We start from the raw sequence: 16,285 nt of genomic DNA on the forward strand, positions 1-16,285 counted from the left end.
TTCAAATAAAAAGAATTTTCATTATTTTTTTTAATTAAGCTTTCATTTCATAGGATTCTTTGTTCTCTAGAAATAAATTCCGAGGGAGATTCACGATCGTACACAAAATTCCGAGGGAAACACAATTCCCCTGGAGATGGAGTCATTCGAGGGGAATTCACAATATTCTCGGTATCGAAATGAGGGAAACTCCAAACCCTTGCATTTATAACATTTCGTATTTAAATTTTTTTTATACATATGTAAGTCAATAAAAAAGTGATTTTAAATTTTGCCGGGGGCGTTTTTTTTATGGACTCTGCTCGATTTTGTAGAATTATATTGGTAAACCTACTTTTTGTCCCAGGTAATAATTTATCGGTGTATATTTAATTTATAAAATAATTGCCAAGACTGGTGTTCCCCGCTCTCAACTTTCATTTATTTTTTTATTTAAATATTTGAAGTTATACATTCATTTGGGCATCATTAAGTATAAGTATCTCGAATTTTCTTACGATTTCATTCGAGCGAGGAGTAAGCGGGTAGCCTAATTGGGGTTCGTCTTTAATGCGGTTTGTTTTTAATAACGTAAAAAGCTGATTATTTTTGCACAGTGAATAACGAATATGAGGGTTGTTAACCGCTATAAATGTTTAAATAATAATTTTTTGACTTTTTCTTAATTGTACAGGAAATTAAATCACAATTTTAATATTTATCATTATCATTTTCAAAGCAAAGATTAAGCGCCCTATTATGACTCGCGAGTCGAACGTTCGAATCAAGTCGAACGATTTGGGAAACACTCATATTGTGTATACCGAATAGAAAACTACGACAATACACCCGAAATTCAGTCAAAATAAAGAAAACGATTAAAAAATATAACTTTTAAAACGCTTAATGGCTTGTTAAAGGATCAATAACTTTGATTCGACAAATTTTTTTTAGCGAATCGCGAGTCATAATAGGGCCCTTAAAGAAAGTTGATGATGGCATTTACATGATATAACAGTATTACTAAAATACATCGGCAGTAAAATTGGTAATAAACGAAAATATTAAGCTTACGTTTTCATACTTGGAGCGACAAGACATGCATGTGAGCAGATATCGATGGAAAGTTCTTAGATTCCGTAAAAATGGTAAATAGCGATAAAGTTTAATTCTTAAAATGTTTGAAAAACGCAAGAGTTTGATATTCTTGTAGAAAGTTATAATGTCTTGAGAAATATAAAAGAAAGCAACCCAAAATTTAAGGGGAAAAAGGACTGTCCATAAATACATGATAATAAAATAAAAACATAAAATTGTAGAATATTTTATGTGACTTTCATTATTTTTTTGATAAAATCTTTTGTAAACAAAGTTTTCTTTTTTTTTTCATTTTTGTTGTTTAACTTTAATAAATTTTTAAACATTAAAAGCATAAATTATATAACTAATTTTGTATGTTATAAAATATTCTTAGGTTTTTAATACTAAATTTTACTAAGCAGCAATTAAAAAAGTGTACATTGGGTGTTTTGTTCATTGTGATTTTGATCTTTTCTTGATGTTTGTAAATTGTTGTTTTTTTTTTTTTTTTTTTTTTCGTTTTAGAAAAAAACACAAATGGATCCACAACATCTTTTTTTTTTAGTTTGCTGCCAATTATTTTATACTTAAAGAGATTTTCCTAAGGGAAAATTAGGTTCACAAAAATATGTAAATATAAATAATAACTTGTGTTTTTGTGTGTATGTGTTTTGTTTTGTATCGAAGGCTTAATTTGAAAGAAATTTCGGAATATGAAAGCAAAAACTTAAAATTAATTTTAACTTAATAGATAATTGGATTGGGATCTCGCGGTTTGCGTGAATACTTTAGGCCCACCGAATCACTAATTTCATCGATGACTTGTAAGGCGTAATCTAGCTGCTCTTTGGTGTGAGCCGCAGATAAGCAAAAGCGAATGCGTCCTTCCATGATTGGAGTGGCTGGAAACCCAACTCCAACAACAGCTACTTTGCGGAAAGTGAGAGTACGAACTACAGCTCTATAATAGAAACATTAAGTTAAAATATGCTCATTAAATTTAAGCTATCATGTACTTACCCAATTTTGGAGAAAAGATAGACCAACATTGGTACAACTGGCGAATCTTCATGCCCATAGGTGATGACACCCATTTGGGCCAGTCGTCGTCGGAAATAACGAGTATTCCGAGCCAGTTGCTCAATTTTTCTACGACCAATATCTGAACCATCTTCTCCCATAATCATTTTCATTGAAGTCATAATCTGTTGTGCTATTGGTGGGGACATTGAACTAGCATAGCAGTGGGCATGACTGTGCACTCGGATAAAATCAATTAGTTTCTGAAAAAAAGATTAAAGAAGTTAATTTTTTTTTGTTCAGTTAAATTAATTTAGGATTTGATAACAAATGGCAAAAAATTCTACTAAAAGGCACTAAGTCAATCTTGAATAATTTTAAACAAGTTACCAAAACCGTGTTTAATTCAACGAAAAAACAATTTTTTTTCGAGAGTAAGAGAAATTTATATAATTTATTCTTGCGCTTTTGAATGAGGAAATCAGATTTCCATATTGAATGAATTTTTCTGGCACTGATATTTGCATATTTTTGGTATACACTTAATTGCTGAATATGCTGCTAAATATTATATCTTGGAATTATTATTAAAGCTATTCCATGAGTTGAAATATTGCCTTATCTGAGACCAAGAATATAGAAACAAAAATGAACATTAAGTTAGTTCGTAAGAAGAAGCAGTTTTCCATGCTTGAGCAATTACACAATTGCATCTTATTTACGTAGAAAAAAATGATGCAATTTTTTTTTTCAAAAGAGGGGTTGTCCGATAAACAACTTTATTGAGCTACTTACTAAGTGCTTTGACAAATCTAAAATTTGATAGGGCTTTTCAATATCTAGGTTCTAGGACAACAAAAATTAACTTGATTACTTCAAGCTCTATTCTACAGTACAACTTGAATTTACAGGTGAAATTGTGTTACAGAACATACACCAGGAATATGAGCAAAACCTTCAAGAAATTGGAATCACTCTTCTTTGGACCTTGGAAAATTTGCGTTCTGTAAGTCAATAATCTAGTGCGTAGCGCTTAAACGATAGGTCTCGGAGCATTTATTAGTGTTTGGATGCAACATATTGCTCATTTACTTGAACACTTTCATAATTCAAAAAACTTATTTTTTTTTTTTTCAGGAAACGAGTTTTAAATTTAGCATCGTTCTAGTAAAAAGTTAGTTTCAAAAGTGCTCCTCCGTCAGTTTTTAAAGCTAAGAAATGGCTTTCTGCAGGATTAAAGATTACATTATTCCAATAACTTCTGCATCAATAACTCAAAAATTCGTGATTTTCAAGTAAATGAGCGATATGTTTTCTGTTCAATTTAAACGAAGTTTTTAGGAATTTATTTCATTAGCTGTGTTTTATTTTCCTCGTGATCCAGATCAGACCATGAATTTATTTGCGAAACAATAACAAAACAAATTTTGTTGTAAAGCTAATAAAAACAATGATCTGATCTGGATCACGAGGAAAATAAAACACAGCTATTATCACACTAGAGCGGGGTTATAAAAACTCAATACAAATAAGTGCATTAAATATTTTGTTCATAATATTCTTCTAATTTCTTTTATTTTTGACTATGTTTTAATAGTTGAAATAACTAATGAATGCACTTGTTTTTTTTTATTTTATCTACATAGTTTAAATTATTTATTTATTGGTAGGTATCGTTTGACGTTTTTCTATTAAAAATACATTGGCTCATATGCAAAAAGAATGAGCTTAGGGGCTAGTTATGGTTATCATTGGTTTTCGTCATTGAAATCAATCATTGGAATTTCAGTTTTCCTGGTTGAAATCCAGCCGATAAATTTTATCTGACAGAAATGTATCAGTGAAACTGTGTAAAATTGAGGCAAAAATTCGAAATGGAACGATTCGTTTCATTTTTTGATGTTATGAATCAGCTGTTCAGGGAAATAATTTTCCGGCCGTGAAAAAAAAAAAAAACACATTTATGCCAAATAATAACTATTCAATTAAACTTTTTTTTCTCATAAAAAATTATTTGTACGATTTCCAATCGATCAATACATAATTTGCATTTCTAATCAAAAGGCAACACAGTAAAATATCATAGGCACTTATCTCTATATTTATTAAATAATAAAAAAAAAAAATATGTTTGATTACTAAAAACATAATCTTCACAAAACAAAATTACTTTGAAAGTTCAAAATAGCTAACTAGTTAATTTCTACCTTTAGTAGAATTTTTTGCAAGTAAATTCAACTATAAGTATTTGAAAAGCCAGGCAATTAAGCGGGGAAGGCAGTTAAGCGAAAGGTACTTAAAAGATGAATTTTATATGAAAAAATCCTTAAAATTTTGGTTCTAAAAAAAACAAAGGTACTTATGCGGGTTAGGCACTTAAGCGAGAGGCACTTATCCGGGTTTTACTGTACATCTCAAGAAAATGTACTGAAAAGTGAAATTTTTATTGCATACGATGATCCATTGATAAAAAAAAACTTCAGAATCAAAAAAAAAAAAAACTAATTTTTTTTGGTTTGGTATTCCGCAATTTGGACAGTTCTAAGAAACGCTATAAACATGGGCAAAAATAGAAGCATACACTGAAAATGCTTTTTCATTATGCACAATTGCGAAGATTTCACGTGAGTCGAAAGAAAATAATAAAATTGTTCAATGCGTTCCTATGTAGCCATTTATATCGTGAGCCTTGGTAATGCCAGATAACAATAACATATTATTTTCATAAAGTTTGACATTTTTTAATAGAATCTCGGTTGTAATTACATATTCTAATAAGTGCGCTATTTTGATTTTTTTAAGCCTTGGAAAAATAGACAGAATTTGGATTGAAATGGCCCCACACTGGGACCACCAACTTTCAAATGCAAAAAAGAATCATTAAAATCGGTGCAACCAGTCAAAAGTTCTAAGGTTACAAACAAACAAAAAGTACAGACGAATTGAGGACCGCCTCCTTTATGGAAGTACCCCACGGAGGCTCTAAACGTTCTCTTACACCTCTTACCCATAGACCTTCATATTAAATACCAGGTCTCTTGTAGCGTTTTAAGGCTAAAAGAAACAGGTAGTTGGAAGGCAAAATCTTTTGGTCACAGTGACACAACAAATTTAATACCATCGGATATGCTTCTGGTACCCACGGACTACTGCACCCCTATTTTGAATACTGTAATGAATTGCAAGGTCAGCTTCCCGTCGAGATCAGACTGGGAAGAGGGCATTGTGACGAGAGACTTCGACACCTGCATTTTCACTGATGGCTCAAAAATGGATTGTGGGGTCGGTTCGGGTGTCTACTATGAATCCCTCAATATCACAAAATCCTTTCGACTACCAAACTTTGCCAGTGTTTTCCAAGCGGAATTGCTGGCAATTAAAGAAGCTTGCAAATTACTTAGAGTATATCCAAATCAAAACCAAAATATAGCTATACTAACAGATAGTCAGGCAGCTATAAAAGCAATTGCTTCGGTCACGACATCCTCCAAATTGGTTCAGCAGTGCAGAGAGGAACTCTCATTGCTGAGTGGAAGCCTCACAATCACTCTCGTCTGGATCCCAGGTCACAGTGGTTTTGAAGGCAATGAAAAGGCGGATGAACTGGCCAGGCAAGGATCAGCCCTTCATGAGTCACTAGCAGAAATAGTTAACATTCCCATAGGAGTCATGAAGGGCGATATCTTATAACTTTAAACGAGCTAAAATTGTTTATATATATATATATACAGGGTGTCCCACAGTCACCGCCCCAAATGAAAACCATGGATTCCTGAGATCATTTTAAGTCGAAAAACTTAAGAGGTAATTTTCTCGTTTTCGTCCCGTTTTCGAGTTACCACGGTTTTTATGATTTTTGTTCTCTTGTCCTTTAACTGGCCTTATCTTTGCCAAACTACGTTTGATTTGAAAGATTTTTTTTACAACCAATCAAGAATTTATTACAGTTTAAGTTTGTCTCAATACTTTTTTTCTGCGGACAACCGTTTCACCACAATTTTGCATCAAACACAATTTTCTTCGTTTTTTAAGTTGTTTTTTACACTTTCAAATCATTTAAGTCAAAAAAACACGTTAATGAGTATTAATTTTTTGTGCTTTTTATTAAAGCTCAGTTTATTTCCATAAAAAAAAAAATTTTATTTCATAAAAAAGGCTACTGAAAGTAATTAAAAAAAAAACATAAACAAACTGAGTGAATAAAAAAAAAATAATTTATAAATAAAAAATTAATTTAAATGAATTAAAAACTTTTTCTGAGCTATTGTGGTTAAGAAGAACAAATAGATAAAGCTCAGAAAAAGTTTTTAATTCATTTAAATTAATTTTTTATTTATAAATAATTTTTTTTTTATTCACTCAGTTTGTTTATGTTTTTTTTAATTACTTTCAGTAGCCTTTTTTATGAAATAAAAGTTATTTTTTTTATGGAAATAAACTGGGCTTTAATAAAAACCACAAAAAATTAATACTCATTAACGTGTTTTTTTGACTTAAATGATATGAAAGTGTAAAAAAACAAGTTAAAAAACGAAGAAAATTGTGTTTGATGCAAAATTGTGGTGAAACGGTTGTCCGCAGAAAAAACAGTTTTGAGACAAACTTAAACTGTAATAAATTCTTGATTGGTTGTAAAAAAAATCTTTCAAATCAAACGTAGTTTGGCAAAGATAAGGCCAGTTAAAGGACAAGAGAACAAAAATCATAAAAACCGTGGTAACTCGAAAACGGGACGAAAACGAGAAAATTACCTCTTAAGTTTTTCGACTTAAAATGACCTCAGGAATCCATGGTTTTCATTTGGGGCGGTGACTGTGGGACACCCTGTATATATATAAATATATATAAAATTGGGATCTCGGAAACGGCTCTAACGATTTCGATGAAATTTTCAGGGTTTGTTCATCTAAGCGAGTAAAAAATTTTGGAAGTATTTTTGGAAAAATCCGCCCACTGCCACGCCCACTTTTTTAACATATAAGTTTTTTCAGAAACGGCTCTAACGATTTCGATGAAATTTTCAGGGTTTGTTTATCTTAGCGAGTCAAAAGTTTTGCAAGTTTTTTTTTGGAAAAATCCGCCCACTGCCACGCCCACTTTTTTAACATATAAGTTTTTTCAGTAACGGCTCTAACGATTTCGATGAAATTTTCAGGGTTTGTTTATCTTAGCGAGTCAAAAGTTTTGCAAGTTTTTTTTGGAAAATCCGCCCACTGCCACGCCCACTTTTTTAACATACATATAAGTTTTTTCAGAAACGGCTCTAACGATTTCGATGAAATTTTCAGGGTTTGTTTATCTTAGCGAGTCAAAAGTTTTGGAAGTTTTTTTTGGAAAAATCCGCCCACTGCCACGCCCACTTTTTTAACATATAAGTTTTTTCAGAAACGGCTCTAACGATTTCGATGAAATTTTCAGGGTTTGTTCATCTAAGCGAGTAAAAAATTTTGGAAGTATTTTTGGAAAAATCCGCCCACTGCCACGCCCACTTTTTTAACATATAAGTTTTTTCAGAAACGGCTCTAACGATTTCGATGAAATTTTCAGGGTTTGTTTATCTTAGCGAGTCAAAAGTTTTGCAAGTTTTTTTTTGGAAAAATCCGCCCACTGCCACGCCCACTTTTTTAACATATCGCACCCCCGGTGGAACAACGACGTAAGTGCAAATTTTGAATTTTCTGAGTTAAGTATGCCATAGTTTCAAGAAAAGGTATTTCCTTCCGATGAAACAAAGACCCAATTGAAAATGTTCTATTTGAATCCAGGGGGCAGAAATTCCTTTGGACCGTTACATTGTTTTCAAACGTTTTCAAAATGTTTAATCGAGTTTTCTGAAGAATCAACATTTTTGCACTTACGTCGTTGTACCACCGGAGGTGCGATATAAGTTTTTTCAGTAACGGCTCTAACGATTTCGATGAAATTTTCAGGGTTTGTTTATCTTAGCGAGTCAAAAGTTTTGCAAGTTTTTTTTGGAAAATCCGCCCACTGCCACGCCCACTTTTTTAACATACATATAAGTTTTTTCAGAAACGGCTCTAACGATTTCGATGAAATTTTCAGGGTTTGTTTATCTTAGCGAGTCAAAAGTTTTGGAAGTTTTTTTTGGAAAAATCCGCCCACTGCCACGCCCACTTTTTTAACATATAAGTTTTTTCAGAAACGGCTCTAACGATTTCGATGAAATTTTCAGGGTTTGTTTATCTTAGCGAGTCAAAAGTTTTGGAAGTTTTTTTTGGAAAATCCGCCCACTGCCACGCCCACTTTTTTAACATATAAGTTTTTTCAGAACGGCTCTAACGATTTCGATGAAATTTTCAGGGTTTGTTTATCTTAGCGAGTCAAAAGTTTTGGAAGTTTTTTTTGGAAAAATCCGCCCACTGCCACGCCCACTTTTTTAACATATAAGTTTTTTCGGGAACGGCTCTAACGATTTCGATGAAATTTTCAGAGTTTGTTTATCTAAGTGAGTAAAAAGTTTTTAAGTACTTTTGGAAAAATCCGCCCACTGCCACGCCCACTTTTTTAACATGGAATTTTTTTTTTGGTAACCACTTTAAGGATTTCGATGAAATTTTCGGAGTTTGTTTATCTAAGTGAGTAAAAAGTTTGGAAGTATTTTTGGAAAAATCCGCCCACCTCCACGCCCACTTTTTTAACATGGAATTTTTTTTGGTAACAACTTTAAGGATTTCGATGAAATTTTAAGGGTTTGGTCCCCTAGCCGAATAAAATGTTTTGGAAGTACTTTTAGAAACATCCGCCCACAGCTACGCTTATTTTTCTCACATATTAGTTTTTTGGTAATTGCTTTAAAGATTTCGATAAAATTTTGAGGGTTTTTTCGTCTAGGCAAATACAACATTTTGAAAGTATTTTCTCTTACATTAGTTTTTTTTCGCGGAGACAGATTCAACGATTTCAATAAAATTTTGAAGGATGGTTCCATATTTTACGCATTGTTCTTTTTCTTTTTGTTACAATAACTAAACAAAAATTTTTAGATCATGACTTTTTTGATCATGTATTGAAACTTTTAAGTAATTTGTTAATTAGGTATCACACATTACCTTTGTCTTACGTTTTTCTTTTGATTAAATGCAACTATTGTTAACGTATAAAAATAAAATAACTCACAACAAGCCGACAAGGCTAAACTTGAAAAAAAGATTAACTTTATGTACACTATCCAAAACTTTCTGACCCGTAAATTAAAATTTGAACAAAAAGGGATCTCATTGCTGTAGGCATTTTCGATAATGCAGATTCCTGTAACCCTTCTATCCATTGCTGATCGTCGTATGTGTATTCAAACGTAAATAAACTGGATTATAAAGTGGGAATGTGGTGTTTTGTAACCCGCGAAAAAACTGGTCATTGCAAACTCAAACCCACTCCAAAAAATTGCTGTTTACATTTGACTTTTTTCACTGAAAGTTATGACATTTAAAGATACCGAGCAAAGCTCGGTCACCCAGGTACTCTTCTTAAAATACCTAACAAAAGCTAACAATAGGTGGCACAACTTGACTAGCTGCGTCATATCCAGAAAAATCTGGCCCACCTATAATAAATCCAAAACATATGACCTAATCTCTAGACCCAGAAAAGATATTAGCAGAATCCTTGCGGTGTGCACAGGACATTGGCCGATAGGGGAACATGCAGCAAAGTTGGGTCGCAGCTGCTTGGAAGAGCAAGAAAAAGAAACGGTCTTCCATTTCCTATGTCAATGTCCCGCCCTTGCTGGGAATAGAGCACTCTCTCTGGGGAGTGAATTCTTTAATGTCATAGATAACATCTCAGAATCAAAGATCAAAGATTTGATCTCGTTCCTAAATGCAACAAAGTGGATTTAGGACTGCCTAACACTTGTTTTTCCCTCTTTTAAAACCAATTAAAAAATGTATTTCAAATAAATCCAATTATCACTCACAGGTTTCATAAGTTTTGGTATCAAAACGGCGCATCCTGCGCTAATTGGGTCAATCAAACACGGTTTGCCTTGACCGCCATCTCTACCTACCTACCTATATTAAAACATGCATGATTTGTGTACATTTTCGAGTGATATTATTGCAACTTCTTGGCTGACGGCAAAAGCCAATGCTATATTTTGTGTTTAAGTATGCATAATGTAACTCAATATTTTGTTTTCAATAAAATCACACTACTACTACTACTTATTGCAACTTCTCATTTTGACAAGAGTACATCAATAAAATCCCTACAACATTTTGCGATGAAGCGCCATCCTTTGCCACTATGAAATGCTAGTATAACCAAGTGATGAATTTACCAAAGATCGTCTAAAACCAGTTGTGCCAGAAAACATCGATGCTGTCCACTATCTTTTAATGAATGTCATGTGACATTCTGTTTGATTGAGACAAGTAACACAAGCGCTTTAAAAAAATTGCATGAACAATTGAAAAATTATTCTAATTAGGTCCCGCATGATTGACAATTGCGGTGTTAAAAAAATACAATCACGTTCATACACAAAATGTTTACCAAAAACGTGACTGGTGACAAACTATTGATCAATTCGTTAATTGCGTTGAAAACGGTTTTATTGAGCTGAATAGGCGATCGAAGGTTTCAAAAGCCATGTTTTGTCGGTGTCTCAAACGGAATGAAAAAAAAAAATTTCAACAAATGGTTCCAACACATGCAAAAGTGTATTGATCAATAAGGAATATATGTATTTATTTTTAAAAAACTATTAATTTATTATCTTGGATGCCTCGCTCAAAAAAAAAAAGAAAATAAACAAAGAAACAACGAATTCACGATTTCACGATCTCAATCGTGATCATACGAATTTGGTATTTAACAACAAATTCGTGAAGCAACAATTTTTTTCTTATTGAAATTGAAAAACTTTTTTTGAGCTTCGGCTCCGAAATTTGGTTAAAATCGATTATATTTTAGAAGTATGCATATTAAAAAGATGGCCGAAACGCACTTTTGAACTACGCAACTGAGAAAAAAAATTTGAAAAAAATAAATTTAGATAGTTTTTCACAACCACATTAAAAGTTTAAATAACTAACCTTAGATCCAGCAATATAACCACCAGCACTGCCAAAGCTCTTTGTAAATGTTCCCATCAATATATCCACATCTTTTGGATCGGCACCATAGTAATCGACAATTCCACGACCATTCGGTCCCATAGCACCAACACTATGTGCCTCATCCAAATACAAATACGCCTTGTACTTCTTTTTCAATGCAATAATTTCCGGCAGTCGCACAATAGATCCTTCCATACTGAAAACTCCTTCAACAATAATCATAATTTTAGTCCATGGCTTGCCTGTTTTTGGATTGCCATTAACAACATTATGACGCAACACACGCTCCAAATCTTTCATGTTATTATGTTTGAATACTTTTGTAGTGGCTCCCGACAAACGAATGCCAAGAATAATCGATGCATGATTCTTCTCATCACTCACCACCAAACACCCAGGTGCAAGTAGTGATGGCAGATTGAGTGAATTCGTTGCGAATCCCATTCCAAATACAATAGCATCTTCGGCACCGATGAATTTTGCCGTCAATTTTTCAAGTTCCACATGCAAGTAGGTAGTTCCTAATTCTCGACGGGAACTGCCTAGAGCCAAACCGTCTGTTCTGCAACGCTCTGCAGACTGATCGGCACATGGACCTTCGGCCGCTGCAAATCCCAAATAGTTATAAGATCCCAGGTTAAGACATTTTGTTTGTGTTCCAGTGAACTCAAATGTCCAACCGTAGTCTTTGGTTATTCGGTCTTTTAAAGTGACTTCTGCTCCTGGGACACTAACAATTGGACGATTCCAGCAATCTCGAACTCTTCGATAGACGTATCGCGAATAGAAACTCTCAAAGGCATCGTATAGCGTTACATAGCCCTGAAAAAATTAAGTACAATCAGTTTAAGTATTTCAAAGCTTAAGTTGCTTCTTACTATCATCTTCATCTTCTTCTTCTTACCTCTCGATTTTCTTCTTTAGCTATTTTGGGGGCACACATCAATTGATTGATGTAGCCCAATATCATAAGCAGGTAAAAGCCAAGATATGTTAGGCAGGCTGTGTGTAGTGGGACCTCTTCGAAGGAGGTTTTGCTTCGATAAGGATCATCATAGAATCCTATTTCTCCTTTGCTCTGTTGTGTGTTTTCCTCTTTATTGTATACTTTTCCGTTTGGAACAGTCTGGGTAATAGCAATCGACGACGGCGTTTTACTCTTGACATTCCCATTTGTGATAGCAAAATTCTAAAAAAATATAAAAAAAGAAATAAGAAAGTGAGTGGAACGTGTCTTCTTAATTGAAATTAATTAAATTATTTGTACTTTGAACTCGCAATTGTCTAGGAGACAAAAATTCCTAATAACAACAATAACGGTTGTTGTCAACACCCGGAACCTCTTTATTGCAATACAATAGAGAGGAGAACAAACTGAATTGAATTCATTCCCTTTTGAGAAATATTTTTAGCTCTGCGTACGCGCAAGTTGACAAAGAATAAGGTAAGACAGTTGATTTGTTAAGATTAATAAAAAAAAATAAAAATCTAGTCCGCGCGATCAGAATGATTTGTGTATGATGATGGCAAATGAGGTTGTGGGTAAGTGGCAACAACGGGCGGAGCAGCAGCACACATGTCTCTCAAAAAATATTATCTCCTCGTGCAGTTTATTTTTATCAACCACACCACAAATGAATCTAATAAACTTGCATTCTTGTTTTATAAATATAAACACACAAACAGAATGTTTGTACGAGTACAAGTAAAGAAAAATTTATGACAAGCTAAAGATTACGTAGAAGCCAACACACAACGACCTGCTATAGCTATAGCAAGCAAATTGTGAGTCGATTTTTCAGAGAGATTAGAGATATGAAGACGCCAGCGATTAAAAAAACATTACGTCACAACTCACAACCAATGTCAAGGCTAACGAAAAGTGATTAAAAAATTGTGGAGGCGCGCCTCTTGTGTTATTTAATTTTTGCCATTGAACTTTGGCAAGGAAATGGAATGCATTCAGTGAGTCGTAGAAAATGATTGATTATGGAAATACTTAGTTTAAAATTTGAGAATAATTTAAATTACACTAGTTTACAAAAAAATGTTGTTTTTTTAATGATTTCAGCACATAGAACTCGAAAATAGCATCAAAAATTTTATCGATAGTTTTTTAGAGATAGAATATAACATTAGTTTAAAATGACTTGAACAAAAGAATAATTTAAACCTGGGCTAAGATGATTCCGTAAGGTGAAATTTATATAAATAAGGAAATTAAAATGGTTTATCTCCTAAATTTTGAAAAAAAAAGCACAATATAATTTTAAAAGTTTTATGCGAAAAGCCTATTATAGTAAAATAAAGTGAGCATAAAATAATTTTTAATAACATCGATTATAAGAAGTAAAAGCAGAAAACTTTTATTTTTTTATTTTTTAGCTCATATCTTCGGCACAGCACCAAAACCGCGAATCTGCATTTTTGGACATTTTCACTTTAATGTGTAATTTTACTTGTTATCGGTCCCTCTATTCACTGCGTCGATCCCAATCCTCCATCTGTTGCCTAGAAGTCTAAAATATAAATTTTTGTTGCACGAGTTTCCATAAGATTGCATGTGTTTCCAAAACTTTAAAGCCGTTTTTCTCAAAACTAAAATTTAGCAGATTCGTGGTTTTGGCTTTGTGCCCACGATATCATAGACAGTGTCCACATTATGTTGATATCACAAATCAAAACGCTTGAATAACAATATGTTGCAGACCTGAACGCAGCCCGGTTGAAATCGGTAAGGAACAAAGATTGTAATAATGAGTGCGTAATTATTTCAATTGTTGACAGTGAAATGCCAAAGTGAAATGTGAAAGTGAAATGGCAGTTGAATTCAAAAATAAACCTTCCAGATATTCAACATCAAATACATACAAAATTAAATTAAAGTATTTTCAGGAACTTTGAGGGTTTATTATGTATAGTTTACGCCTATTAAGTAACGATGTCTTCTAAGCAAGTGATAAGAACTATTAAACTATCGAATATTGCTTAGTATTCATTTTTTATAGTTCTGCTGATAATCAAATTACGTTAGTCGTTTGTAATAAAACGATACAAAAATGACTCGCTCTGGACACCAAAATTGAGGCTTAAGTAAAGAAATTATCATGTAGGGTAGAAGAGAGCGTAGAAAACTGCGAAGTTTAATTTCTTATTTAATACAGATTGGTTTCTAGAGCATGTCGTTTTCTTGCCGTTTAGAAGTTTAAAATAACTACTTAAAGCCCGATTAGGATTACAACTACATAATATTAAAATAAAAGTCACAAAAAAGAAATAATTTTTTACTTGCGATATAGGTACTATATAGTCTAAGAGCCAGCGACCTAAAGTTTGCAGGTAATTGCTTAGTATTCACCCCTATGAAATATGTTTAAGGACATCCCCAGGCATGTTACTGCAAAAAAAAAAGTCTCGTGAGACGTGGCAAAAACGGTCTGCCAAGCACTTGAATGTGAAAAAAATTTTAAATTAAGAACTCGACCTTAAATCAAAAAAAAAAATATTTAAAGAGAACGGCAACACTTACAAAACTAAACGATACCTTTTTTTAAAGGTAAAAAGTTATACTACTTTTTGGTTTTTATATAAATGTTTTTTGATGAATAGTTTTTGAAACAAAAAATTTCAAACACAAAATTTTGAAAAAAAATTCAAAAAAAGTTCAAACAGTTTTTTTTTTTCATAAAATTTACCCAATCAAGTATTATTTTTTTTTTGTTTTAATTTCTCTTATATATTTTGAGTCAAACACCGAAAACTAAAAGTCAAAATCTCTTTTACTTTTCGAGAAAACTGAAAATTACCAAACCTTCTATTTTTTCACCAACGCCAAAATTACGGCTATTAATTATGTCTTTCAGAAAGGAAGTAAGATGTTCACGGGTTTTATTGCAGGAATCGTTCAATGGGTTATAAAAAAGATAAAACCGCGGAGTGCTATTAAATGAGAGGGTGGGAACTGGAGATAGGGGTGCAAAAGCCCCCTTTTTGGTTTTTTCAATATATCTCGTAAACAAAGCATAATTTTGAGATATTGTTCTTAATAAATTTTGTAGAGAATAAAATTTCCTATAATAATAATGTTTTTTAAAAATTTATAAAAAAAATTTCCTTACCAAAACAGTCAAAACAAACAAAAAAAAAATCAAACAAAATCAATTTTTTTCGTTTTTTTGCTTTTTTGGTTGTGTCTCTTATTTGGGCTGAGATAGACATTAACATTGCTCTAATAAAACATAGAAGAGTAAATTTTCTTTGAAATGCTGGTCTCATCAAATTTTTTCATTGAAAATTAACCAAAATATGCCCATTTGAACCTATCTTTTTTTCGCAGATTCAGTTTTTCTCAAGTAAAAAAGAAAAATTTGAGGGGAAAGTACTATAACTTAGCAACCAAGAATTGATAGCGGTTTTTTGTAGAAGGGTTAAATACAATCATTTTTTACTATGGGAGGGGGTGTCTATCTTCCCCCGTTTAGGCGGAAGGGGTTATTAAAAAAAAGAAAAATACTTAAAATCAAAAAAATTTATTAAAAAACAACGGTAACACTTACAGTTATGAACGATACTTTTTTCGAAAGCTAAAATTATACACTAAATTTAAATTTTTAAGTTAAGTTATTTAAACCGACTATTTCGAAATAAACGATTTCAAAGTCAAAACTTTAGAAAAAAAAGTTTAAAAAACACGTTGATTACTATTTTAAGAATGACTTTGGGTTTCAATACGAAGTTTATCCATAAAGTAAACAGCATCAATTGATTTCTTATCAAAAACTGAAAATCATTATGTTCCTATGCCTTCTTGTTTTCCTTAAAAAATTAAAAAATGCAAAAACTACTTTCTTTACCAGGCTCATTCATTTATTTTGAAAACAATTGATTTAAATAACTTAACTTAAAAAATTTAAATTAAGTGTATAATTTTAGCTTTTGAAAAAAGTATCGTTCATAACTGTAAGTGTTACCGTTGTTTTTTAATAAATTTTTTTGATTTTAAGTATTTTTCTTTTTTTTAATAACCCCTTCCGCCTAAACGGGGGAAGATAGACACCCCCTCCCATAGTAAAAAATGATTGTATTTAACCCTTCTACAAAAAACCGCTATCAATTCTTGGTTGCTA

The 16,285-nt window shown here is 32.3% G+C and overlaps 1 protein-coding gene across 1 annotated transcript in view; it reads right to left on the minus strand.

Moving 5' to 3' along the window:
* Positions 1-407: 407 nt before the first annotated feature.
* LOC129917699 (serine palmitoyltransferase 2) overlaps positions 408-16,285 on the minus strand; it is a 28,598-nt gene continuing 12,720 nt past the window's right edge. The window contains exons 2-5 of the mRNA XM_055997766.1: positions 12,064-12,348; positions 11,136-11,981; positions 2,080-2,342; positions 408-2,020 (exon numbers count right to left, since the gene is read on the minus strand). Of these exons, the coding sequence (XP_055853741.1) occupies positions 1,804-2,020; positions 2,080-2,342; positions 11,136-11,981; positions 12,064-12,348 (1,611 nt within the window). The 3' untranslated portion in view covers positions 408-1,803. The remainder of the gene's footprint in view (positions 2,021-2,079; positions 2,343-11,135; positions 11,982-12,063; positions 12,349-16,285) is intronic.

This window comes from Episyrphus balteatus, chromosome 1 (genome assembly GCF_945859705.1).
Source record: "Episyrphus balteatus chromosome 1, idEpiBalt1.1, whole genome shotgun sequence".
Classification (NCBI taxonomy): Eukaryota; Metazoa; Arthropoda; class Insecta; order Diptera; family Syrphidae; genus Episyrphus; species Episyrphus balteatus.